The 25,871-nt window shown below is 42.4% G+C and overlaps 2 protein-coding genes across 6 annotated transcripts in view; one reads left to right on the top strand and one right to left on the bottom strand.

Annotated features, from left to right (window-relative positions):
• Positions 1–3,667, top strand: part of LOC122882300 (SREBF chaperone) — a 47,910-nt gene extending 44,243 nt beyond the window's left edge. For all 4 annotated transcript variants that reach the window (XM_044209551.1, XM_044209550.1, XM_044209548.1 and 1 more), the window contains exon 23: positions 1–3,667. This exon is cut by the window's left edge and continues 532 nt beyond it. The gene's annotated coding sequence lies outside the window, so the exon portion shown is untranslated.
• Positions 3,668–3,669: 2 nt separating this feature from the next.
• Positions 3,670–25,787, bottom strand: ptpn23a (protein tyrosine phosphatase, non-receptor type 23, a). Of its 2 annotated transcripts, XR_006379325.1 has the most exons (25): positions 25,566–25,787; positions 22,568–22,642; positions 20,737–20,864; positions 20,394–20,470; positions 19,385–19,434; positions 19,169–19,300; positions 19,007–19,087; positions 18,786–18,917; positions 18,589–18,636; positions 17,516–17,572; positions 17,325–17,383; positions 17,127–17,206; positions 16,046–16,160; positions 15,873–15,938; positions 14,985–15,130; positions 13,900–14,217; positions 13,169–13,323; positions 12,709–13,040; positions 9,730–12,268; positions 8,876–9,060; positions 8,624–8,728; positions 6,816–6,954; positions 6,259–6,372; positions 5,509–5,567; positions 4,927–5,016 (listed from the first exon to the last, which is right to left on the bottom strand). XR_006379325.1 is itself a non-coding variant. In XM_044209546.1 (24 exons), the coding sequence occupies exons 1-24, from the start codon at positions 25,647–25,649 to the stop codon at positions 4,441–4,443; spliced, it is 5,793 nt and encodes a 1,930-aa protein (XP_044065481.1). In that variant the 5' UTR covers positions 25,650–25,787; the 3' UTR covers positions 3,670–4,440. The 2 variants fall into 2 exon arrangements, 1 of the variants encoding a protein (XP_044065481.1); XM_044209546.1 differs by lacking the exon at positions 5,509–5,567 and having other exon boundaries at positions 3,670–5,016.
• Positions 25,788–25,871: the final 84 nt, after the last annotated feature.

Below are 25,871 nucleotides of genomic sequence, written 5' to 3'. Positions count from 1 at the left end.
ATCATGAGGTTCGTTCAAGAAAAGCTGGATGTTTCTCACTTAGAGGATCCAACAGTCACCAGTTTGTGCTTTTTTGTGTGCGTGTTTGTTTTGTGGCTCTGCCCTCTATGCTGCTGATACGGGTGGGGCTTCACTGTAACCCCACCCACCCAGAGAGGAAGGTGAAACTGTCTCCTTATTTTTTAACATTCCCGCTGCCTGTTTTGCTTGAGAGCAAAGTGCGGCCACAGCGAGATGAGCTGCGCAGTTATACATAAGTGTGTGTGTTGGAGACTGACTGAATGAATGAATCTTGGCCCTTTTTATGGCAAAACTGCTGAAAACAAAAATTGATTGGTTGTGTGTGAAATGTGTGCGTGTGTGAGGGAGAACTGATGATTACTGTATAAACCTCCAGAGGGGGCTGTTTTTGTATATGTATAAATCTATTATTTATTAGTGATACATTTTTGAATAACAGTTTGTTTATGACTGGCTAATCCTGGCTCTTAAACAAGAATATAATAATTTGGAGATAATGACATAAATGTAAGATGGTGATTATTTGTTTGGCTGGGTTGGGGCATCGGTTATAAAACCATTATTTGTAATAGTGAACTGGAGGTTCCTCTTTTTATCTCAGCCTCTGATTCTGTGGTTACTGATGCTGTTCGAGGGGCCCCTTGTGTGCTACACCTTCATCAGGCTACCTCCATTTTCCAAACTGCTTGAATTTTGGATGAGAATACCGACATCATGTTTACATTGGCTGTCGTATTTTTTTTTTTTATAAATTGTGCCCTTTAGAGATTTTTTTTTTAAATCACTGTTTACTGTAACTGGTTCAACTTAAACGGTTTACCAATCCAGGATTTTCATTTTGGCCCCCAACAATAACAAAACTTACTGTACTATGTCCAACATCGGACCTCACAGCACATCTTGCTGTCATTGCCATGTTGTTGATGCAAACTTAGGTGGAGTTTGTCTTAAAACCTGTTCACTTCTTTCTGCAGCCAGTCAGTAAAAATGTGAAGAAAGGCAACAGATAAATTAACAATATAAACACAGATGCTCTCGTTCAGACAGTTTGCAGCGTTATGGTTAATTTTTTTTTAGAATTTGCACACTTGTTTCTGTGCAAAATTTTGATTAGTCATAGATCTTAATCAGGCACAAAACATTTCCACAAGCTTCACATGTAACTCCAAATGATGCCAATAAGCAACAGGTGTCCAATCTTATAGGCAATTTGGTCCAACCCAATGCACCTGTGTACTTGTATTCAGAGGACAATGGAGTACTCTGCCACTGGTGAGAACAATTGGAAGGTGAAGGAACACATGTTGCTTATTGTGATTGTTTTGAGATATTTATATCGTGATGCTTGTGGAAATGTTATGCGCCTGATTAAGATCCATGTTTGATTGAAATGTTGCACAGAAAAAGTTTGCTGATTCTAACATTTTATGGTTTAAAATTCAGTGGGCAGAGACAAAGAATACACTAGTTATTGTACTGTGTGATTCTATAATTTGGCAGGGTGGTTAAAAGCCAACCACCTCTGTGATACCAATAGCAGTAGGGTTTCAGACATTAGTTTCCTTCACTTTTTCATCGGAATTCAGTTGTTCATAAAAACTGGGTCCTTGGCTCTGCCCACTGACAACCAATACTATAATTTCTCTAATTGGCCCATCAAGATAGTAAATTTTTTCCAGAATCCCCTCTGACTGGTCCCATAGAAAGGGTTAAGCAGCTTTTCAATATGCTCTCGCAATCAGATGTATGACTAGTTAAAGATGACATAATCAGATTAATTACCACTAGTCAGTACCCAAAATCTGTTAAATTCGTTGTTAGCTTGTCTACTCAACCAACCAACATTTTGGTAGATCCTACTTTATTCCAAAACATTAATGTCATTGATAAAGTAATAAAAGTACTAGTCAGTTTAGGGACATTTAACCCCTTGTTTGGCTCCCCCTACTATTCAGTGCCTGAACTTCACCCCTTTTCTCTGGATACCTGCTGAAAGAATGTAGTCCTCCGGGTATAAGACTTGTCCCTGACTTGACATCAACAACATACAGAATGTATTTTCTCCAAATCATCCACCATCTACTGTATCTGCATCAACTGAATGTAGTCCCAGAAGGTGTGACGTTACAAATCTGTTAAAAACCAGCAACTAAATCCTTTACAGTATCACATCGCAACACTAATTCAATGCATTACTAACTCTCTCTGATGCACATGCTCACACACGTTAGGCACTTTTTCGAACATCAGCTTACATACAGGAAACGTGGACGTAACTAGACTTGCAAACTGAGTTCACACCTGCAGCACTAGTAAACACGCACACTGCAGACATGTTGAATTGGCAGGTTACAGGTCTGGTTTCACTGGGATGCAGCTGAAAATGTCGGTTTATGACAACTGTTGACCTTCAATGTCATTATTTACATTTTAATTGCAACTGAAAGAGACACTTGTTGGGACTGCATCCTTCAGAAACCAGACTTGTGACGTCCTTGGCATTTAACCTGTTAATTTATTAGCTTTGTGTTTTCTGTTGTAACGTTAGTCGAAAAAACTTTAGAAATGGGAAAATTTAGTTTTTTAATTTTTATTTTTATTTTTTTTACTTCTGTTTTCTAGCAATGTGAATTTGACTTAAAGCAAAAGTAGAACATTTTGGGAAATATGCTTAACGCTATTCGCTTTCTGGGAGTGTAAAAATGACAATGTGCCTTTAATGCAGTATTTTGTGATTAACAGTTTTTTTGTCTCTGAGCAGTTGCCAGGCAACCGGCAAAGACTCCAGAAAGTTACAGGTTACAGCAAAGAAATACGGCAGCACATAAACCCCCATAAAACAGCGGTTTGTCATTTTTACACTTGTGAAGTGCTGGTGACCGATTTTGTTATTATTTGAGTTTCCAGTCTTTGTTCTAACCTGCTGCTGGCTGTAATCTTATATTTAACAGACAGATATGAGAGAGTGCTATCAATCTTCTCATCTAACGCTCTGCCAGAAAACGGATAGTATTAACCAAAATGTCAAACTATTCCTTTAAGGAGGGAGGGCGAGTTGGTATGGCAATTTCAATTGAATCTGAGCTTCTTTTGAATGTTTTGGTTCTTCACATATGGACTTAGCCTTGTTAACAGTCCATATCCAACAGAACTTTGTCAGTTAATGAATATGGTTCTGCCCAGTTTATTTCAGGAAACCATGCTTGTTATTGCTGTTCAGCTTCAAACATACCTTTTCGTCCCTTGCTTTCATTCATCCGGATGCAGCTGTGACATCCTTTTATCCTTTGAGTTGTTAAAGCAGAAAAAGTAACATTTCCTGTGGCTGCAAACTCACAATAACTGCAGAACTCTGACATTTAACGCTTTGCGGTCTACATCTGATCCCCCACCAGCTGCCTAAACAAGTGAAAATCTGATTTTTGTCTAATTTTTTCTCACTGTTTAGACAGCTGTCTGGAAAGTCAGAGCTGTGGGAGAAAAAAAACAAAAATCTGAAACAATTAAGTCTATAAATTCCCCCAAATTGGCTGGCTACAATCTACGCAGGCTATAGTAGTGGAGGTAACTTATTTACTATTTTGTAACACAAAAAAAGAGTAAGACTTTTTACTAATTTTCAAATAAAGAGGCTTTGATACCACAACAGTTTGTCTACTGTTTTTATTTTATATTTTTCCAGAAGTACTTTTGGAATAGTCTAATTTTATTTAAGATATTTACAGTGTTAAAGATGAAGAAAAATAATCAACTTGTTAAGACGTGCTGATTTGTATGCTGCTCTGTGTTATCATGACAACTGAGCTATACGCACTGATTGAGTTGAGGGGGGTTTTGTGTCCTTAACAGCTCCACCCAGCTCCTCTGGCCTGCCTGCAACTCCATGCATCCGTTTTTCCAGTTATTAAAAACGATCACAGACCAGCGCAGAAGGCAGCAGCCAAACACCATCACACCCTGGCAATGCCTTGACGACCACCTGTGAAGGGAGCGACGAAAGTGGAGTGCATGCTGGGATTTGTTTTGGGCCCAGATCTGGTGCTGAAAGTGCAGAACAGGTTCCATCCATGACAGACACGGAAAGAAAAGCAGCAAAGAGCGACAAAAGAAATGAAGGAATACAGACGAGTGCATAGTGATCTGGTCCCAGAAGCCACCAGTGATGGAAGGAGAAAGGAGAAGCAAGTGCGTTTGTGTTTCAGGTATCACACCCCTAAAGCAGTGGAAATACACCTAACTTTAAAACTGAACCCCTACCGTCCGCCACCAGGCACGTCTTGGTAATCAACACCGCTAAAATGTCTCTCGCACTCAGGATTCAGTGTGGTCTTTTTTTTTTCTTAAAAGCAGGGTTAGACAGAGCTACAGGCTGACGCCTGGTGGTAAAGTAAGAGAAAGGCAGCGATCTGTGGACACGTCTCAGCGCTTGTTGAGGGTCCAGAGGGGGTCCAGGCTACTGAGCGGGTCGTCACCTTCCTCCCCTCGAGTCCCATGGAGACCCTGACCCTCCGCCGGCTGCAAGAAGCTCTGCTTGGTGACCCGCTGCTTCCCCTTGCCCCCTCCCTCCATGGAGAAGGCCTCAGGCGTCAGTGTGGCCAGCAGCTCCAGCGACGAAGGAGCCGGAGCGGAGGAAGCAGGCGGCGGGCTGATGCTGGGGGTAGCCTCTGGGAGTGGCTGGTGGTTGGCTGGTGGTGGCGTGCAGGGGGAGACAGCATCCAGGCCATTGGGTGGGGGTGGAGAGTGGGTAGGGGAGGTGAGAGGCGGGCTGAAAGAGGAGGGGGGCTGGGGATCTGTTGGGGGACAGGGGTACTGGAGCAGCTGGACGTCACCGAGCGAGTCGAGGTCGGGTAAGATAGTGCCGGCCTGCTCCTCCATGGCTGGGTCTGTGGCACTGGGTGGCCGGATGCTGAGCTTGGCGATGGTGGCTTGGATGGAGCTGATAGGCATGTCACCACCGAGGACAATGTCCTGCTGGGACTCCTGTCTCGGGTAAGGCTGCAGAGAGAAGGTTCAGAAAAGAGAGAAGGTTCAGAAAAGATAGATAAAAGCAGACACAGAGAAAATAAAGCGCCTCTAACTACTGCTGTGACAGCTCTACTGAAAATAAAAGCAGTACCTCGTCTGACCAGAACTCGTAGAATTCCTTTGGAACAATCAGGTGTGCAAAATATAAGCAAGTACAACATTAAAACTCAAGTGAAAATGATTAAAGAGATTGGAGCTACCAGGGAATGAGATTCAAAGACTACACTAGAGGAACAGCAATGCTACTCTTCTCCTTTCTGTAGGCGGACATTTTGACTTCAAAGACAAATTACAAATAAAACATTTTCTCACTTCTCTTGCACATAGTTCTGATTTTATTTGACCAGGTATTAAGATAACCGTCTGAGATGTCTGCTTTCAGAAATCTACAATAGTATGGGGGTGAATAGTCACAGCATTGAAAAAGTCAACAGCAACATCAATTCCAGATGTTTTTGTTACCTTGAGTTTTGATATGGTTTCATGTTGTCTGTGGATTATCCAGAGTAACGTCATTGTTTCTGCAAAGAGATGTTGCTGTTGAATTTTTTCAACGAAAAATGTCAGTGGTCTGAACACCAGCCATCAATAATGTTATTAGTTACACATATGCTTTTCCTGCTATGACAACTCAAAATGTTTATCAAGAGAAAAGTCTGTGAGGTGTGTGCAGAAATACCATAATATAACATAAACCATAACCAGTAAGTTTGAGTTACTTTTCTTCGGGTTTTAGACTGTTCGGGGGGGGGAGCAATTCGAATATGTCCTCTTGGTCATTTACCACAACTTTCTTAACATTTTATGGACAAAACAAATAATCGAAAAACTGGCAAATAATGTACCAGGTTAATGGTAAATACAGTATATATGCATGTAGATATACAGGCTGCTATTGAAACTCCCATTATTGGCTTCTTCATTCATGTGATATATTTACCGGTGAACACCTCAACATAAATGCATGCTTAATATGACATATTTAAATAATATTTCCCTACTTTACAAGTTGATGAGGATCACCTGAACACAAGTTAGCAATGAACTGGCGTGCAGTGGATTATGGGATACTTAAGGTCAGTTAAACTCTGTTTTCAAACTACATACTGAAAGCTAGTCACATCTACTGAGCCCAGAGGCTGGTGAATCCCAAAACGCCAAAGCCAGTTTAACCATTTTACCATCTAGTGCACCTGAATAGAGTTTTCAAACCTTTGTGGCTGCAGAGCTGGTGTTCTTGCTGCAGGTGGCGGTAGTGATGCCATGTCGCTGAAGGACCTGCTCAGCGTGCTTCAGCACGGCCTCATAGCAGAACTTCAGGTGGAGCTGGAGACAGACAAAAGAGAATGAAAATCTGTTCACCCTGAGGTTTAGTGGCTACACTGTGATCGCAGCACTTGGTTCAGTTCATAATGTACTTTATTTGTAATGTAATGTAATGTGTATCCTTCCGTTTTCACAGCACCTACTGAGTCAGGATTTATCTGTGACAATGCACCTGTACCATCAGCACTAATCACAAAGTGGAGCCACAACAGACACTGCAGTCACCTTATTAACCATTATTATCCATTTTTCAAAATTGGTATTTATATAATGTGGGAATCAGTAGAGTCAGGAATCTTAAAAAGAATTTTTGTTATTTGGGTAATGGAGTCCTCGAGATTTTAACAATTCCCTCTCGCTGCCACCTGTACAACCAGCTTTCAACTTCTGATATAAATCAAATATAGAGCCCAAACACAACTTCAGATTTGTGTGTGACTGACCTTTTCCTGTAGCATGTTCTTCCTCTGTTGTCTCATCTTCTTCACCAGCAGTGGAAGGTCTGGGATCCCGTTTCCTGCCTCCAGCTCCTGCAGTGCAGCATACAGCAGACAGAAGGCGCCAGTGCGTCCCACACCCGAGCTGAGAGACAGTGTGCGGGCTGATTAACAACACTTTTCTTACCACACCACGAGGAGTTAAAATGACTGATGTACTGAATTTTTTTTTATCTACAGTGATCAAAATAATTAAAACAACACAATGTGTACGTTATTGTTTTCAGGTGCTATTTAGGATGTTTCTAGGAGGAAACATTTTATATGATTGTATTCAAAAGAATCTTTATTCATAATTGTATAGTTGTTTATCAGTTTAGTTTTGATTTTGTGGCATATTTTGTTATCTGCTTTATGTTGTTTGCCAGAAAGCTGTTCATTGAGGACTTTCTAGATAAATAAAAGTTAGGTCAAATGAATGAATTAATTAAAAAGGTAAAGGTAACCAGAATTAACTTTGAATCTTCAAAACCACTCGCCACATCAAAAGCACCAATTACAGTACTTCTGTGTTGGAAATTGAGAGGTTAATGTGTTATTTTATAGGGAAAATATGAGCTTTCATGAAAGAGGGTTGAGACCAGGTGGCTGAGGAAGTCATATTAGAATCAGCTGCAGGCACAGTGTTTAATTTAACTCTATAGATTACAGAAGATTGAAACTTCATTACAACTCATTATTGTACATTTTCTTACTGGATTCATTTCTAGTGACTTATAGTAAAACCAAACATTTAATAATTTTGCTGAGGGGCCATTACAACCTTCTTAATGACCCCTTTGGGTCCCTGCACCCTACTTTTGAGACTGCCACAGATTAGGGGTAGGGTTGGGTACCGAACTGTACCCTTTTCTGTGTGAAAAGGGCTACTGAGTCAGAGCAATGGCGAGCTGAAAGCAGTCGCAAGTGTGGTTACACTTTTCAAAACTCGAGGCAGAAAACACTCACTGCATAAGTTGGCCAGGGCACCACGTCTAACCTGAGGAAACACCTGGTCAAACACAAAATATATCTAAAAGCTGATGAGGTTACAGTGTTTCACAGTCTGAAAGCCAAGTCCCCCGCAACAGCCACAGCTAACGGTAGCACGCCTGCAAGCAGCAGGAAGTTAACTTACCCTTCATGGATGACTAAACTTGAAAGTGAGGCAGTGAGGTAAAATGTTCTAAATAAATAACAATGTTGAAATTGAGAAGTTTGGACTTATTTTTTTACAACTGAAATTACATTTTTGTTATTACAGAGAGAGTAAAAGTACCAAAAAAAGGTACTGTAGGGTGCCGGTTTAAATGTGAACGGTATCCAACCCTAATTAGGGGCCCATTTGACCATATTTGCAACATGTAAACTGTGATTTGCAACATGAGATAATTTCTTCTCTTTCACTGGGACATGTTTCACTAATAAAAAAAATTAATACATGCAGCAAGAGCCCTTTAGGATTCTCAAATTCATCTGCAATTTGCAGGTAACATCTATTTGTAAACCTGACGCTGCCACAATTTGCGATCTCTGTGTTGACAGTGCTCTCAAATCCATTTTGTGAAATGGGCCTCAGCAACGATCCCTCATAAAGAGAGGACAGAAATTTAAACGTAAATCCCTATATTCAACAGAGGAGGACTCTAAATGGTGGCCGGTCACCTGCCAAAGCGGCTTGCAGAATAAACTAACCAGCTACTTTGAAGTTAAGCATCATTTGGCTAACTTAAATATATACTGTGGGGGATTTCAACACACTAAGACACACTCACCTGCAGTGTACCACGACAGGTGTGTGTAAGGGCCTCTGGTGGAGGTAGTGTCCATGAACCTCCTGGATGAATCGCAGCAGGTTGCTTTTGCTGTCAGGAAGACCCCTGTCGAGAAATATGAAGAAATTATGACTCCTCAGGCTGAAACACGAGAGTACCTGATTAAATAAAGGTTAATAATAAATCCCAACAACAAGCTCTACAGTGATCAGAGCTGCGTTTTCTCTGTTTTAAAAGAAAGAAATTACTAACAGCTCCGGCCAGGAGGTGAACTGGAGATGGACGACAGTGCGCTTCAGGCTTTGGTCACGGTACTGTAGGCTGATCATGCGCTCCACATGTGTCGGTGTTGTCTTCTGCGTGGTTAGGCTAAGTGTGATTGGTCCCTGAGAGAGCTGCTGGCCGCGCTCTGTTGGGAAGTAGCGCACAACCTTTCCCTGGGAGAGATTGAGAAGACAACGTTAAAAACACAAACGGCAACAACAGAATAGGTACAACTAGGACACGACATTTACAGTGGGTATCTAAAGGAGCACTTTCCAAAAAGAAACTTTAATTCAAACAGAGCTCATCCCATCCTTGAAAAATGAAAAACATTCTTTGTATAAAAGACTAGCTGATTATCAATATGTGAAAATGTTTTAGTAATTCTAATTTTTATTTATATATTACTTTCATTAAAGCAATAATTACATGAATTACTGATCATGTGATATGACTGAAAGCTCCAAAACAGCTATTAAATGGACCTTGTGGTGTAATGGTTTTCTCAACTGCTGTATGTAAAAGGACAAAAAGTCCTTTAAGAGCTCAGAAATTTCATTATCTACAATTCCATGATAACTGGGCAAACTCCATCTGCTGATGAAGATCATGTAAAATGATTGAAAGTTCCAGAACAGCTACTAAATGACTGAGATTGAGATGAAATTGTTTTCTCAATAATTCCATAATTGAAAGTTAAACGATGATGCATATCCAAAGTATTTATATATATATATATATATATATATATATATATATATAAACCTAAACATTTTCTTCAGCACCCCACATGTTGTTTTAATCACTTCCATATTAATCATTGTGCAAACTAAACTCAATACCTTTTCTAGCTCCTGCTCTGAAACCAGCATGACTACCATTGACACTTTCTGCTCATACACCATCAGCCAGAAGTCTGCCGCTGTGCCAGTGAGCGGAGCCTGTGTGGCAATAAGGCGTGGGCAGTATGGCGACAAGTCTTCCACATAGCTGGCATTGATGTAGTCATCTTTGCCTGATTGCAGCACCACGCGGTTGAGGTCATAGGGCATGACATCCTGGTGACGGTTCTTCATGGTGTAGCAGCGGGCGATAGCGATAGAGAGTTGGCGGGCGTCCTTCTCCTGTTGATCCTGTAGTTCTTTCCAGCGGGCGTCCAGCACCGACAGGCCACCCTCATTCTCTGAGGGGTGCTCCAGGGAATCTACCTGGCCTCTATAACGTTCCAGTTCACCGTGAAGACGGGCAACACGCTCTGGAGCTTGGTATGGGTCACCCTGGATCAGGAGAACTCCCTGTGAGCTCTTCTTTCGACGCTCCCCATCCTGTGGGTCAGCTTTGGTGGGTTGGAGGACATTGGTGGGGGCCTTGGTTCCTCCAGGTTGGCTCTCAGGGCTCGAAGAGAGGAGGTCATCTGTGCTTGAGTTCTGCCGCTGAAACAGCGATGTGGAGGGAGAGACAGCAGAGGGTGAGGGAAGAGTGGATGGAGCTGTGCCTCCAGGGGTGGGGGCTGGTGTGGGTCTCTGCCGGGAGTTCAGACCCAGAGAGGTAGGACCTGGAGAGGGAGATGGGGAGGGGGAAGGCGAAGGGGAAGGAGGAACAGTGTTGGATGGTTGTGCCACTGAAGGACCTCCAGGAGAGGGTTGGATGATGTGCTGAGTGGGGGGAACATGTGGACCATGTGGGCCCATGGCAGTGGGTTGCTGTGGGGCACTTGGAGGTACATTAGCTCCTTGAGCTGAAGGGTACATAGTAGAGGGCTGTGGATGGGTCATGGGAAGAGGAGCCTGAGGTTGTTGGGGAACTGCAGGCTGTGGTGCCAGGGGCTGCTGAGGCATCATTGGAGCCCCTCCAGGGTAGCACACCCCACCAGAATGAGGGGGCTGAGCCTGGGGTTGACTGGGCATCTGCATGGGCTGCTGGGGCATGTTTGGTATAGGAGGCTGTCCCGGGTGGGGGTGATGTTGTGGGAGTAGTGCACTGGGGGGCATTTGCGGCATAGGGCCCCTTGGCAGGTGGACCTGAGGACCAGGGACCATATGAGGTTGCGAGGCAAGAGGCATCTGTGGCCGCAGAGTTGGGTGAATGGGCTGGCTAGTGGGGGGCATGTAGTTCTGTGAGACAGGAGGCATTGGCTGACTTGTGGGGGGCATTTGTGCTCTGGGACCACCTGGTATCTGCATCTGTGGGTGGGGTGGAATCTGCTGGACATTAGGGGGCATTGAGATTTGTTGCTGTTGTGGCAACATGTGTTGGTGAGTGATTCCAGGGGCCATCTGTTGGTTGGGATGGGGCAGATAGGGATGAGATGCAGGAAGTGCTGGCTGAGAAGTTGGGGGTATTTGTGGATGTACAGTTTGAAGTGGCATCTGGCCCTGAGGTGGTCTTGGCATGGAGCCTGGTATCATCTGAGGGTGCTGCTGGGGTACATAGCCCTGTGGAGTCTGGTAGCCTTGGGTTATCTGAGGCCGGGGCTGATAGCCATTTTGTTGATGTGGCTGTGGCGGACCTGGGAATGCCTGCTGGTACTGGGGAGGAATACCAGAATGAGGAGGCATATATCCATGTGGGTAGGCTTGCTGGGCCTGGAGAGGAGGGTGAGGGCCAGGAATAGCTCTTGGTCCAGGCTGGTACCCCTGAGGCAGTGGCTGCCCAATGGGCTGAGGGTACTGCTGCGGCTGCTTCTGCTGCTGTGGTTGGGGTGCAGGAGTTTGGGCTGAGCCATGAATGGCCATTCCTGGTTGGGGCATAAATTGAGGGTAGGCCCCCATCTGTGGGGATACAGTGTAGCTAGTTGAGGCTGCAGGGTGGTGTGGTGCAGGGGCGTAGCTGGGGATAGGGGCCTGGATGCTATCCACAGTGGTGGTCGAGGGCCGGACTGGGGCAGGGGCTACAGGGCCAGGTTGGGGGGCTTGAGGAAGGGGTGGCCGATAACCTGGCAATTGTGGAGGCATCTGTGGAGTCATCTGAGGATGGGGTCCACGTGGCAGAGGTCCCTGTGCTGCTACAGCCCCAGAAGTAGGAAACTGAGCTATCCGTGCCAGGAGCTCTGGAGGAGGCAGGTTGGCAGGGAAGCGAGGAATACCAGCAGCCGGAGCACCAGGCCAAGACAGAGAGCTGCTGCCGCCCAGGTTAGCACTAGGGGGGACGAAGGTTTCATGACCGGCCAGACGAGCCGCAGTGGTGGGGAAGGAAGGAATGTCAGGTGGGAGGCTGCAGAGGTCCTCAGGTAGGTCACCCCCCAAGGCCAAGATAGCTGCACTAAGCTGGGCCAACTCTGGGTCCTCCAAGCTAGAGCAGGCAGAGTCGACATCTGAAGCCTTTGGCTTCAAGAAGGGCTTAGCTGCTGTAGGTCGTGCTGGGGGCTTCTTCTGGGTCTCTCTGAGGAGGAGATAAAACAACAGAGAGCAGGGGTACAACATGAAAATCGGGGATTTAGGAGGGAAGTCAGAGAAAAAAAAAGTCTCTTCTGCCACAAGGCCACAGTTATCATTAAATTGCTTTGTCTGTCTGGAGGTCAAATTTGTCAAATGAAAAATGCCTAAATGTATTTTCACACTGTGACAAAGCCAATAACAGAGCAACAATTTATAAAGAAACCACGGTGCCTGCCAGCAATCACATTTACAGTAGAATGTCCACATATAGAGGAGGATAGCAACAGGCTAAAAAACATGAACTGTACGAGCCAGAGCTGAGAGCCTCATTGTCACAGTTATCCCCTGCAACTCGAAATACGGGTTTCTTGTATTACAGATTTCAACACTTTCAAAATGATCATTCCTGGTATTAAAACTTTATTGTTTCAATGTCTGCCTTACTTTTCCAGGACGGGTTTCCTCTCCTCTGCCCTAGTCTGACATACTGTCTTCGCTTTCTCCAGCAGACGTGATGCTTTGGCCTCCAGGTCTTCGTAGAACTCTTTCCCCTCCTGTGACTTCTTCATCAGGTCTTCATAGGCTTCGTACGAGCCCACCAGTCCCTGGACGGTACTGTTCCACTGCTGCTCAGTCTGACTCAGTCCCTTACGAACTGAGGCGTACTGGACGTTGGCCTCAGTCAGGGCCTTCAGGATGTTCTCCTGAGCTGCCAGATTCTGGTCAATATACACCTTCACCTGCTCGTACTTCTTCAGCTGCTCCTCAAATATACGCTGGAAGGACACGGGTTAGTTAGAGGTCTCACATATAATGCTTTAAAAAAACGACTGATAATGAGAAGGCTCAAGCTAACACAAACCAGAGTTTAAGAGAGATTTTGTATTATACTTCAGCCACATACCTTCATGTCTGCCCTGTCTGTGGTAACGAGGGTGGAGGTGATGTCGTCCTGCTGGATTAGGTCACGGAGCTGTTTCTCCAAAGAGCCTCTCTGTTCCCTCATTTCCTGCACCTTCCCTAGGATCCGCTTCATACACTGCAGCCCTGCTACTTCCTCTGCACACACACACACACACACACACACACACACACACACAGAGGGTTACATTCACAATTCATAATAACATTATGAGATAGAATTCAGCATGACTGAAACATCTAATACATCTGTTCAGATTTGCCTTGCCTTCCTTTAACAATGTTTGCTCCTCTTTGCTTTTTATCATATTTTTGTGACTGTGAAGCATTTTATAAGTGCATACATATACTTATACATATTGAATTTTTCACAACACAATGTAACAGATAGTGCTTCCCTTTACAGTTAAATATCTGAAACCCCCTTTTACAGCTCTTGAACAAGTTCAAAGGTGACACTAAGGCAAATCGATAATGAAAATAATCGTTAGTACTATAATAGTTGCAGCTCTATAAGAGATCGCTGTAGTTTATCAATGTACTTTACATCGATGAAACAATCAATATCAAAACATGTCAAACGGTCAGACTTTTGTAGAGCAGACTTTCATCAAATCTTCATTCAACTTATTTAGGCCAATATAAACACACTGTGCTAAACCCTTCCATATGACACAAACGTACACAAACCCTCAACATCAAACACACACTCACCTTCGCTGAGCTGGGGCCGGGGCAGGGCCTCTTTCAGACTTTCCAGTGGCCCCCCCAGCAGACGCAGGTTGCTAATGTGCAGGTTCATGGCCCGGTGGAGCTCCGTGTTGGTAAAACTGGCCTTCTCATGGGCTTCCATGTACTTCTCCAGGTCCCTGCGGATCTCAGCCAGAGCCTGGGCCTGCGATGCTGGGTGTGCCTCGCCTGCAGCAGGGCCGCCAGCCTCCTGGAGGGCTCGTTCGCCGGCCTCGTCTCCCTCTAGGACGTCTCTGATCTCCTTCAGTGAAGACTCCACGTCAGTGAAGACACCCGAGAGCCCTACAGAAGCAAGGAATGTGACAGGCATTATTTACACAGAAGCACATAGTAAGGTGCCACATAAAAGTGTGGCAAAAAACATGACTGAGTTCTCCCACAGTTTGGGCAAGAAATTGTGCCTGAATGTGTACATGCATGTTTGTGCAAACAAGTACACAGTAAGGGTGTAGACATGAGGGCACTTGCTAACACAGTTAAAAGGCTGCAAGAGAAGTTAGTTTGTGTTCATAAACTATGTTCAAAATTGGTTTTAGTGTCGTGACATGAAATTTCTTTGGTATCTCAGGCATTTATTTACAATGAAACAGAATAAGCTTTGCGTACATCATAGGGCCTATTCTTCTGAAGCTCACATCACATCACATATTCTGAGAAATTCTATATTTAAAACAAATGTTAAAAATTCATAGAAATTTAAACATTATTACCATGAAAAAGTATGCTTATGATTAATGGAATTGTCATAATAAATGTAACGTTAAAGTAATTCTCAAAACTGTCCAGGTATTCCCTCAGATGGCCTGTTTATTAACTTGTTTTAGCTATTTAGGGACAATTATATCGTAAATCACAATTTTTTGTAAAGTCAGAATCAAGATGAGTTTATTGACATTGCTAAGCATTAGTAGTCATAGTATCATATCTGGGGTGGAAAAAAGAACAAAAACTGAAGTTTGTTCACTCTCTACCCTCTGCGTTCTCACACCAAAACACAGTCACCACAAAAGCTGTCTGCTCTGTGTGTGTGTGCTACTGTTGCCACTGACCCTGCATGGACTGGATGAGGCTCTTGACTGTGTCGGGTCGGACACTGAGAGCAGCACACTTCTCCATCAGGACCGGAGGGATGTGGCTGTACATGTCCAGATTGTCCACCGACTCCGGCTCCAAGCCCAGAGAGTCCATGAACTGCCTGCAGGTGGAGACAAGACCAGTCAGCTCATACCGGCACAGCAAAAAAAGTCCATTTCTTTCAGTCTTTCTTGTAGCATATAATATATATATATTGTTAATGAACATTATGATTTAAGGAATCAACTAAGGATGGTGGGAGTCTGAGTTATTTTGAATAGTACTACATTTCAATAGTAGTACATACAAACACACATATTACACATACAAGAATTTAGCATTATGGAATCACTTAAATTGGTAACAATGTTTTGTGCTCTGACAATTCTCAGTTTATGACACTCCTCACTTGAAGGCAAAATTCCCTAAAATTATCATTACTTAATGGTATAAAGTCATCACTTAGGTTTGTTTCTTATGAAAATAACAGCTCCATAATTTGCACTTTGCACAGTGCTACACAACATGTCAGAGGTACCTTTAGGTAAGGTTACCTTACAGACTCAATTCAGGGGGAAAAAATGACATTCAGCTTCTTTCCTAACAGCACAGGTTACAGACAGAAATGCTCTCAAATGAAATTTCCTGAGACCCTAATATATGACTAAACTCCGTCCCACACTCACTAGATCTTATTACATATCATGATTATCGGCAACTTTTTTAAACACAGTTTTTAAACATTATTTTAAATATTACCACAATTTATCGCAAAGTGACACAAAAACTGTCATATTTTTGCTCAGTTTTTGAGGAGCAGCATGGAGAGGCGCCCACACACACACACACACACACACACTCACTCTAGTGTTTCATTCTTGCTCTCAATCTTGACCATGACGTCCCTCAGCAGCTTGGCTTTCTCCTCACTGGAAAAACAGAAACAGAACCACAGACATTAATAAACCTTCTTTATGCATGAAAGGCTGACTAAACATGCTCTAATATGAACATTTCATCCACTGAAGGTGCCTACCTGTATAGCGAAGAGGCTTCATGGGCAGCCATTGGCACCAACTTGGCAAACAGGTCTGGTCCAGTAACACTGGGGTCTGTGGGGTTGACTGGTAGAGCTTTCACCAGTGGAGCACCTAGAAGAGCACAGAGCAGCTGGTTTTACTGGCACAGAAACACATAAGCTCAATTTTATATAGACTAGATCAACAGTCAGAGATCAAAATCAATAACAGAAGATGCGCCGCAGTTACAGCCTCTGTGGTTTGTCCTTATAACACAGTCTGCAGCCAATTTTAGTCAGTGTGTGCGTCACAGATAGCACTTTGGATGTGACACAGCCCAATAATCAGAAATATTGGGAAATTCACGGTCAATTTATAAAAATGCCAAAAATTCACTGGTTCCAACTTCTCAAATGTGAATATTTGCTGGGTTCCTTGTGTATGGATTTTGGGATTTTGAGTTGGACAAAACAAGTAATTTGAATATGTCAATTTGGGCTTTGGGAAATTGTGATGGGCATTTGTCATTATTTTCAGAAATTTTATAGATCAAATTGATAACCCTATTAATTCAAGAAAATAAGTGGCAGATTAGCCACCTTCTTCCAAGACAGGGAATCAAATTATATCCTGATGTTTGTAAAAATCTAAAAAAAAAAAATCTCAAAAAGGACCAAATCCAACAACAAAATTTTGAAACCTGTTACCAAAGTGATTAACTCACTAATCTGAGCTTTAACTGGCAGTATTGTGCATTAACTGTAGTTTCAAATACATTAATGCAGCTGCAATTACAGACTAAGCAGGTGTGTCCTGATAAATAAAACTGTATCAGAATCACTTCAGTCACATAGTACATGTAAAAGTCACACAAAGATTTTAACTTGGTGAAACCTGCTAAGTCACATACTTATAACCTACGGGATGTCATTATAAACACTGGCACACCCAGTTAAGCAGCGAAAGGCACACAACCCAACATTTTCACTCTGCATACATACATTCAACTAAATACATCAACATGCAAATGCAGCTTTGCATGCACAGAGTGATAAAGACACGCAGGAAACTGAACATATTGAAACTTCTTCCTGTTACCTTTGACTGAGGCCAGAGTCTCCAGAGATGGAACCGTCTCATGATAGATGAAGTCATTGTCCTTTTTGGCTGAATTAAACCTGTGGGTGAAAGTTCAAAGACATTTTAACATATATTTCTACAGGGTTTTATCAAAAGAAAGACACCAGTGAAACTACATGAGAATACCAAAATTGTGACAAAAGACTTATTGCTCACTTTCCCCCGATAACGTCCATGGTGAACCTCAAGGCCTCTTGCACACTGTCAGGTTGACCCTGGTTGTACCAAGACAAGAAAAAGGAGAGTTTAGTTTTGTAAAACAATGGGAACACACACACACCAAGACAGGTTACAGGGGCACTAAAATGATCTTATCACGTGTTGCTGGGAAGTAAGTGCTAATCTACCTTGGCCAGCTTGATGGCTTCACTGAGTTTGTCCAAGGAGCTCTGCAGGTACGCCAACTGTTGGAAACAGAAAATTTAAGTAAGCAACAGAAAGAAATGCATGGGAGTGGAAATCTGGAGTAAGATAGAAAAAGATGAAAAATGTTTATATTTGAGACATTTAGTAGAAGGAAAAGCAGCTTTCTACGACTGCAACAGCAAAAACTAGCCTAAATAAGTTTTTTGTGATGCAAAATAACAGCAGTTTTACAAAAGGCGGAGCTAAAATCGAACTATTTTTGTGTTGCATTTAGATACAATTGTGGTAATATATAAAAAAAATCTGACTGTTAAAAGAATTTACTGTTAATCATCAGCATGTTGTCATTGTAAGCATGTTTGCATGCTGATGTTAGCATTTAGCTCAAAGCACCAATGTCCCTAAACCCTTGCATGGCTGTAGACTCTTGTCTTGTGTGGTTAGTGCAGCCCAAAATGACATTTTTTACTGATGATTGTAATATTGATTTATAGAGTAAGTACGAGGGTTAGCATGGCATTTCTTTTGGTAGCAGCTAGCTTGTTCTGGTAGCTAGCATGAAAGTTTCTGTAAATTGTTTTCCATAAAAGGTCATGAGGTAAGACTGTAAGTTAACACTACCAACAAGCAGCATAAACAAATGGTTGGATAAACCAAATGTTTGGATGAGATTTGAAATGGTTCTTTAAAAATGGTCAACTGAGTGTGATACACAGCCGGGGTCCATCCCAGTGTAGTTACAAAAATGTTTGTTTGTGGAGATTGAGACTTGATTCTTATTTGACATTGGCTTGTAAAAGAGGATTAAATTAAATTATTTTTATATGAACAACTGCCGTAAATTGGCAAGCTTTCTTTCAGTTTGAACATTTGTGAGGATTTGAAAATATTGCAAGAAAAGGTTGAATTTGTGTTAGTTCTTTGCAAATTCCCAGAGACTGTTAATGTTTGACTGGAACCATTCAGCGACAAACAGTAAAAAATAACACATCAAAGCCACAGCACCCTGACAGTGGATGAAGAAAAAAATCCTACGGGTGAAATTTGGTCCTACCCGCTCTCCGTACTTCTGCTGCTCCTCGGCCTGTTTTCCCATATGAAGCTGTTAAGAGAAGAAAAAAACTAAGACAAAGGGGGAGGGTATGTGTGTGTACTTTTGAGTAATCAAATGGCAACACACAGACATGTTCATACACGCACTGATTACCGCACATTACACAAAACACTTTCACGCCCACCCATTAGACTCACATGTGCAATAGAAGCAAAGTAGTAGATCTTCATCTGAACCAGTTTCTTCCAGTCCTTCTGAATCTTTCCCAGCATAGACGCTGTCTCTGAGTTCTCCAGAGCCCTGCAGGCCTCTTTATAGTAATCCACCACCTGCAGCACCAAAGCCAGAGTTATTAACCTCTAATATTTTAATTATTAATTGATAAAATATAATTAATATTCAATGGTAAGAAGTCGACCTGAGCGCTGATGCGAGCAACCAGGAAACTCTTCCTGTTGTCCAACATGGACTTCTCCAGAAGACACTCCTGAGCCTGGCCCTGGGAGGCAGACACAGGTTTATGAAACATTTTTCTGTGTGGGTGTTTGTGTATGTGCGTATTTGCATGTGTGTAACCTACCAGCATCAGGTTGATGTTGAGGTTAAGGATCTGGTGGCTCATGTCCACGCTGAAGTTGTGGCTAAAATGGTCTCTCAGGTAGGAGAAAGCCCCCGCCGAGCACTGGAAGTGCGTACACGACACCTTCATCCCCTGGACGGAGAGCAGGGAGTCAGTGGGACTGTGTGTGTGCATACATGTGCGTGTTTGGTGTTTGTTTGTGTGTGTGTGTCTTACCTCCTCAGATACCCTGTTATCCATGGCTCCCAACATGGAGTGCAAGGCCCCTACAGAGAATCCACAGACAGGTTCAGTGAGGTTAGCAGGTTTTGCTTTTCACTTTCAGAAGAAGTCAAAACTCCAGCAACACTTGTAGTATAAAGAACGCCTTTATTGTCAGTTCTTTATACTATTAGTGTTACTGGAGTTTTGACCTCTTCAGATTTTTTCCCCTTCTCCATGCACCTTGAAAGCAGGTGAAGTTATCCCAGAAATCCTATTCTGCTTTTCACATTCAGGACATACTGGCCAGCTTGGCATGCAGGTGGACTATAATCTGCATATCTCTGCAGTTTTCCTCACAGTAGGTAAGCTTTTAGTTTCCTTTAAACATGATCTCAGTGCAGGAATCCGGTTGGAGATTGTTAATATAAAAGTTATGATGTAGCCATGTAGCTAAAGCTGAAACAAGAAGTCGATTAATCGATCAACAGAAAATGAATAGGCAACTATTTTGATAATTTATTCATTGTTTAAGTCATTTCTCAAGCAAAAATGCCAAATGTTTGCATGTTTCAGCTTCTCAAATGTGAGGATTTTAAGCTTTTCCTTGTCTGACATTATAGTAAATTGAATATCTTTGGGTTGTAGACACTTGGTCTGTAAAAAAAAGTCTAAAAAAGCCCTTTGAAGATGTCACCCTTTGGCTCTAGGGAATTTTGATGGGCACCTTTCACAATTTTCTGAGGTTTTATTGAACACACGATTCATCGAGAAAATAATCGGCAGATTAATCAGTAATGAAATGAATCATTAGTCGCAGCCCTACGTGTAGCATGTTGCAGCATACAGCAAAGGAGTGTGTGGTTTTTCTGTGAGCTTGACTGTATTTTTTTAACACAAATCAAATGCAGCTACAGAAGCGTTTCATTTAACAAGAAGACAACCAGGTTTAGCCACTTTGGTTTTTTTTTAACTGGTCTAGTTTAAAACAAGACTATAAATTGTACTACATGACTCAACTCACCAAGGTTGTAGAGGATGCAGGCTTGCTCATAGCTAATGTCATCATGAGTGACTGTTTTTCCTGAGAAAATTTCAGTCCTGCATACAAACATTAAAAAGGGTATATTACAGAATATACAATTAAAATACAATGGAGTTGAGTGTGTATACACAAGTACAGTATATTTGACATGATTTTGTGAAATGAATGAAGAGTCAGACCAGTGAGCTGAGCAAGTGTAATACTAAAATAAGCTTCAGACCTCTAGTGTTCAGGTCAGCAATAGTTCAGATTGCAGGAGGATGGGTATGTGTGAATACTCAGTACTGCTTCCATTTATTTGTGTATTTGTGTGTGTGTCTACCATGAGATGGGTACAGCAGCCTCCTGGCCCGTTCCCATGGGTACTCGGCTCTGGACGTAATGCAGCTGGCCGAAGTACTTCCTCAGAGTGCTGCATCCCTCGAAATCCCTCGTCACATTTACCGCACTCTGTGGAACAGACACACATACTGAGTTTAATCAGCCGTTCTTTACCAGCTACAGAATCACTACTTCTGCAAACACACTGTGACCTAACTCAGCTATACGTCATATAATCCGTCCTTAGCATTTAATGTTCAGAATTTATCATTTTCATGATGACGTTTCCGAAGAGTTCATTTTAGGATTGAATCCTAACCCACAAACACCAGTGCTGAGTGGAAAATACAGCAGAGATCACTCAGTGGTTAGATTGAGCATTTCACTCCACTCATCTGCCATTAGAATTTCCCCCAGGAAATTAAAAAACAGTAATGACACACATATGATTACATCCTCATCACTGATGAGCTCATCTCCATCTTATTAGATAGTAGTTGTGAAGCACTGGATAAACGTTTCCTTTCACCTTCAGTGGATGGGGTGGGAGGCGGGGCGCTGAAGTTAATCATTGGCAGGTATGACACAAAGAGAGAGATTTTTCACCCCAAAAAGGACAAATAACTGGGTGTGTTGGTGCAGATGACCCAACCAAATCCTCCAGAAGGCTCTAAACAGTATATTTAGGCTTCCACATCATCTCACCTACCAATTTCCATAAATATCAAGCACTGGAGAGATGGAAACACACCAAGAGAAACCAGGCACTGCCAAGTTACATGTTATATAAGAATGACAACTTTCTGACAAATTCCAATGATGTCTTTGTCCTTTTGATCTTCATCTTTGAGACCATTAATGCCTAGCATTACAAAGCTCATCACTATAGTTTGTATGTTTGATACATCTTACTCTTGAGTGTTTCGTGGCAACCTTCTTATACAATAAAACATGGACGTAGTGTCCGTGACCTCACCCATAGGTTTATATGAGCTAAGGAGGTGGAGCTGAGGCGGGCCGAATGCAGCCTGGTTGATGAAACCACCTAGCGGCAAGCCACCTGATAGGGCACCCACCTGTCACTCAAAGCAGCCACGTCCTTAATTATGCATAACTTCAAGCCTTAATATAATCGAAACAGGTGAATTATATAAAATTCACCCCCTTCACAGCTGTCATGAAAGGGGAAATTAGCTATAGAGACCAAAACCGTTTTTTGTACCAGGCTGTAAACATGTTTATTTCTGCTGTCAAGCTGGGCATTTTAACATGGGGGTTTATGGGGATTGACTCACTTTTGGAGCCAGCCTCAAGTGGCCATTCGAGGAACTGCAGTGACATGCTTTTATTTATTTTTATTTATGCAACAGCAGACACTTGTGGGCAACCGGCACCGGCTGCGTATGATGCACATCGAAACCCTTGTACTCTTGTACCCTGCCCACCACAGAGTTTGAGATCCCTGTTTCTTGAGCTGCAAAGTTGTAAAATTACCACTTTCCTCATCCTGCCTTTTCCTCAACATACAGTAGCTAAATCAACTGCTGACTTAATTACAACTACAAAAAGCATTTTAATAATTCTGATATTTCCTATTGTATTTTTTTTTTTTTGGTGGTTATACATGGGAATGAACTGAGTCTGGAACCAGGGAACACATGTTTACTTGTTTGTAGTACTAATCAAACAGGAGTTGATGGCAGACGACAGAATAAGTTCCACCACGTTCATCAACAGCTTTAAAGGGAACCCATATAATGACAGACAGGTCAAATCCATGCAGATCTGTAAATAATTCTGCTATGTCTTGAGATGTTTCACAGAGCACCTACCTGCCGCAGTGTCTCCAGTTTCTTCAGCTGTTCGTTGTAGTTGTCCGGATTCTCGCCATAATTCTTCAAGATGAACTAGAGGAGAAGAGACAGAAAGAACAACTAGGTAAATGTGGCACATTTTAAAAGATCAGGTTCCTTCCGTGCTTACCCTGAAAAAAGGCTGGTGAGGTTTAAAAAAAACCTCCAGACTGGATGTTTTAAGGCTTTGGCTTTAACAGCAGAATCACATTTAACATTAACTAACATGCAGGATAACGGTTAAGAAAATTCTAGTTTTTAAGTTTAAGTTTTTCACTTCAAATTTCTTTAAGCTTTAGCTAATTAATCAATAGGCTAATCTTTGGCCCTGAGCAAGAGCCAAGAGTTGTAGGCTCTGGAGTTCTCCCATCATGCTTTGCCAAGATTTTCCCTATCCCCATGAGCCACTGTAATGCAACAAGCTACTTTTTTTTAAACCACAACCAAGAAACATGATCACATAACTCCTGTTTTAGCTTCTTTACACTGGCTTCCAGTACGTTTTAGAATAGATTTTAAGATTTTACTCATTATTTTTAACGCACTTCATGGCCTCTCTCCCTGCTATATCTGTGACCTCTTAGTACCGTACGCACCAGCACGTACGTTCAGATCCTCGGGCAGAGGTCTTTTGTCTGTTTCAGAGACCCAGCTGAACACTTAAGGGGACAGAGTGTTTGCAGTCTGAACCCCGAGGCTCTGAAACCGCCTGCCCGAGGAAATCTGGTTGGCTGAGTCAGTGATCTCTTTTAAGTCCCTTCTTAAAACATACTTTTATCAGAGAGCCTTTCCTGATTTTACTTGAATTTTAATTTTCTTTATTATCATTAATGATGTCAGGTCTAAAGGTGAACAACACTGCACAAATACTCATTCTTTTACTAATGCTCCTGTTTCTGTTTATAATGAAATCAGGAAAGTAGGGAAGCCACAGGGCTTCTGGAAAGATGCACAATGACACAGCAACAAGACAGGCAGGCATTGTCCTGACTTCCACAAGCCAAACGTGTGCTATTCTGCCTATTGTCCAGGGTAAACGGATTAAAATGTAACTAATTTAGATATACTGGTAGTCTTAAATGATAATTTGAGCCATACTAGTTTGGCAATAAGGAACGCAACCTTAACCTCTCACACATTATATCTTGACTTGATCCAGCATTTAAAATGAAAAAGGTACTGCCACTGTCCTATACTAACTGTTGTATTAAAGGCTAAGCATATTAGGGGTTAATATTGAGGTTAGGAGTCACTTAAAGACATTTTCACATTAAATAGTTTATAAAATATTTTTTTGAGCACCATATATATATATTTTTAAGTACTGCTCTATGAATCAGCAACATTTTTCACACAGTATTTTGAATGAAGGTGTTGATGTGGGTATTCCATTGCAAAAACTCTCACAGGAGTATTACCGAAAGGAATTACAGTAACCCAAGAGGGCAAAGGTCTGTTATGTTATCTGCATCAGCAAGGTGCTGGAAAATGGGTCTCCAGATAAAGACGAGAACGAGCGCAATACAAAAAGCATTTGAATGATTGGCATTTTCTTTGTTGTAAACATCGCACGTGTGAGCTTGGAAGTAGGATGTGCTTTTCAGTTCACAGAAATCAGTGTGCGTCAAACTGCACAATTATGCAGTTGTGTTGGAAAGTTGTGAAATTCAACAGTCCAACTGTGAAACCCCTCGTTGATATCACACGTACATCTGCCCTCACCATACATTAGGTTGTTATGTAATTATAATATGAAAACAAAGCTTTTACACTCTTACAGACCATGTAACAAGAAGTATCATATCAGAGCCTAGACTTCTCTTTTGCACACTTCAAATGCACATAAACAATGTTTTCTCCAAGGATAGATTTGGAAGTGATAACATCTAAATCATCTACATCATCCAACATCCACATCTCCTCTTGTCTCCTGTTCACTTTATTATCTTCCTTGTGTGTGCCGGTTACCAGCTGCGACAGTGTGGCGGGTATTGTTTTCACCTTGTGTCTGTGTGTGTGTGTGTCATCATAGCAAAATGTGGTCCTGGAGACACTTACTGTAGGGGAAACAACCACAGAGGCGATTTTGAGTACCTTGCCAGGTGGTTATATGTCTGTGGACAGATTGTGTCAACGTTATAGCATCACAATCGTGCAATATGCAGTCATGAAACTTTATAGGTGTGTAGCTGAGATCAAAATGAAGGCCAGGTTCGAAGATGGGTGTTGTGCGACCCATGTGTACTGAGTATTATTTTTGATATTCATATCTAGCATTTTATATGGTTGTGTCCATTTGTATTTGTTTTTATATGTACAGCATAACAGGAAAACTATTAAATACCAGTTTTTACTGATTTAGGTCAGAAAGGTATTGTAACAGGTGTAACTTAGTAACTGCTTTTTTTCCTTTTTCCTGTGGATGTAACTCTAGAGTGATATGCAAATAAAATACATAGTATCCATGCTTTATGACTAGACCAGCTGTTGGTTTGATACGCCTTCTTTCCTTTCTTTCTGAGGAACCTGTTGTAATCAGGTGCATGTGACAATGAGGTCACTGTTTATTATTTTCACGTCGGCAGTCTGACTGGGCCGTGAGGAGCCAGGCTCGTTGTTTGGTGTTTAATGTGTTGCCTCTGCCTTTCCCACGTTAAACTGTTTGGTTTATTTCTGTGTAAGTTAGCCACTTACTCGAGGGCTAATTATAAAACTTTGACTTGAGCTGCTAGCTTATTATTAGCTAGCATGAGGCTAACGTTAGCAAACAAAAGGCGGTGGTCAGGGGGATTTGCCAGATTCAGACCACAGCTAGCTGGGCAGCACCCCGTTCCAATCCCCGACGGCAGTGACGGCTAACTGTTAGTTTGAACGGTGGCTAACGTTCGCTTCTTGATTGGGTTATCCAGTCGTCCATAATCCTTGTTTGGTCGACTTTCGACCTCAGCCCTGTTGCTCAATTCCCCACCCAGCTCACCTGCCTGACGGACGGGCTGAACTGGAACTCCCCAGCCTCCTTCAGATCCAGCCAGATCATCGGCATACGGGGAACCGCCTCCATCGCGGCCGACTCTACACGGGACTGTCGTTACGATGTCAAAACCACGTCGGTAGTTTTGTAGACGTTAACGGTTTTCCAAAAGATAGCTTTCCTCCAAACAACTGTGTCATGTATCCATTTACACTTCAACCGGAAGCTGGGAGCGCACGTGACGTAGGCTCCCAATATTTGCCGCGTGGGTTTGTGGGAAATGTAGTCAATGATGCAACTTTCCTTTTGTCC

The sequence above is a fragment of the Siniperca chuatsi genome, linkage group LG9 (assembly GCF_020085105.1).
Source record: "Siniperca chuatsi isolate FFG_IHB_CAS linkage group LG9, ASM2008510v1, whole genome shotgun sequence".
NCBI classification, from domain to species: Eukaryota; Metazoa; Chordata; class Actinopteri; order Centrarchiformes; family Sinipercidae; genus Siniperca; species Siniperca chuatsi.
The sequence above is the reverse complement of the archived record's forward strand: the minus strand, read 5'-3'. Positions and strand labels throughout refer to the sequence as shown.

Excerpts from the sequence above, each read along its gene's own strand:
- ptpn23a (XM_044209546.1), bottom strand. The coding sequence starts at position 25,649 with ATGGAGGCGGTTCCCCGTATGCCGATGATCTGGCTGGATCTGAAGGAG. Across the intron at positions 17,573-18,588 it reads AGCAGAAGTACGGAGAGCGG|TTGGCGTACCTGCAGAGCTC; the intron begins GTAGGACCAAAT and ends TGTTTCCAACAG. Across the intron at positions 13,324-13,899 it reads CCGGCCCCAGCTCAGCGAAG|AGGAAGTAGCAGGGCTGCAG; the intron begins GTGAGTGTGTGT and ends GTGTGTGTGCAG.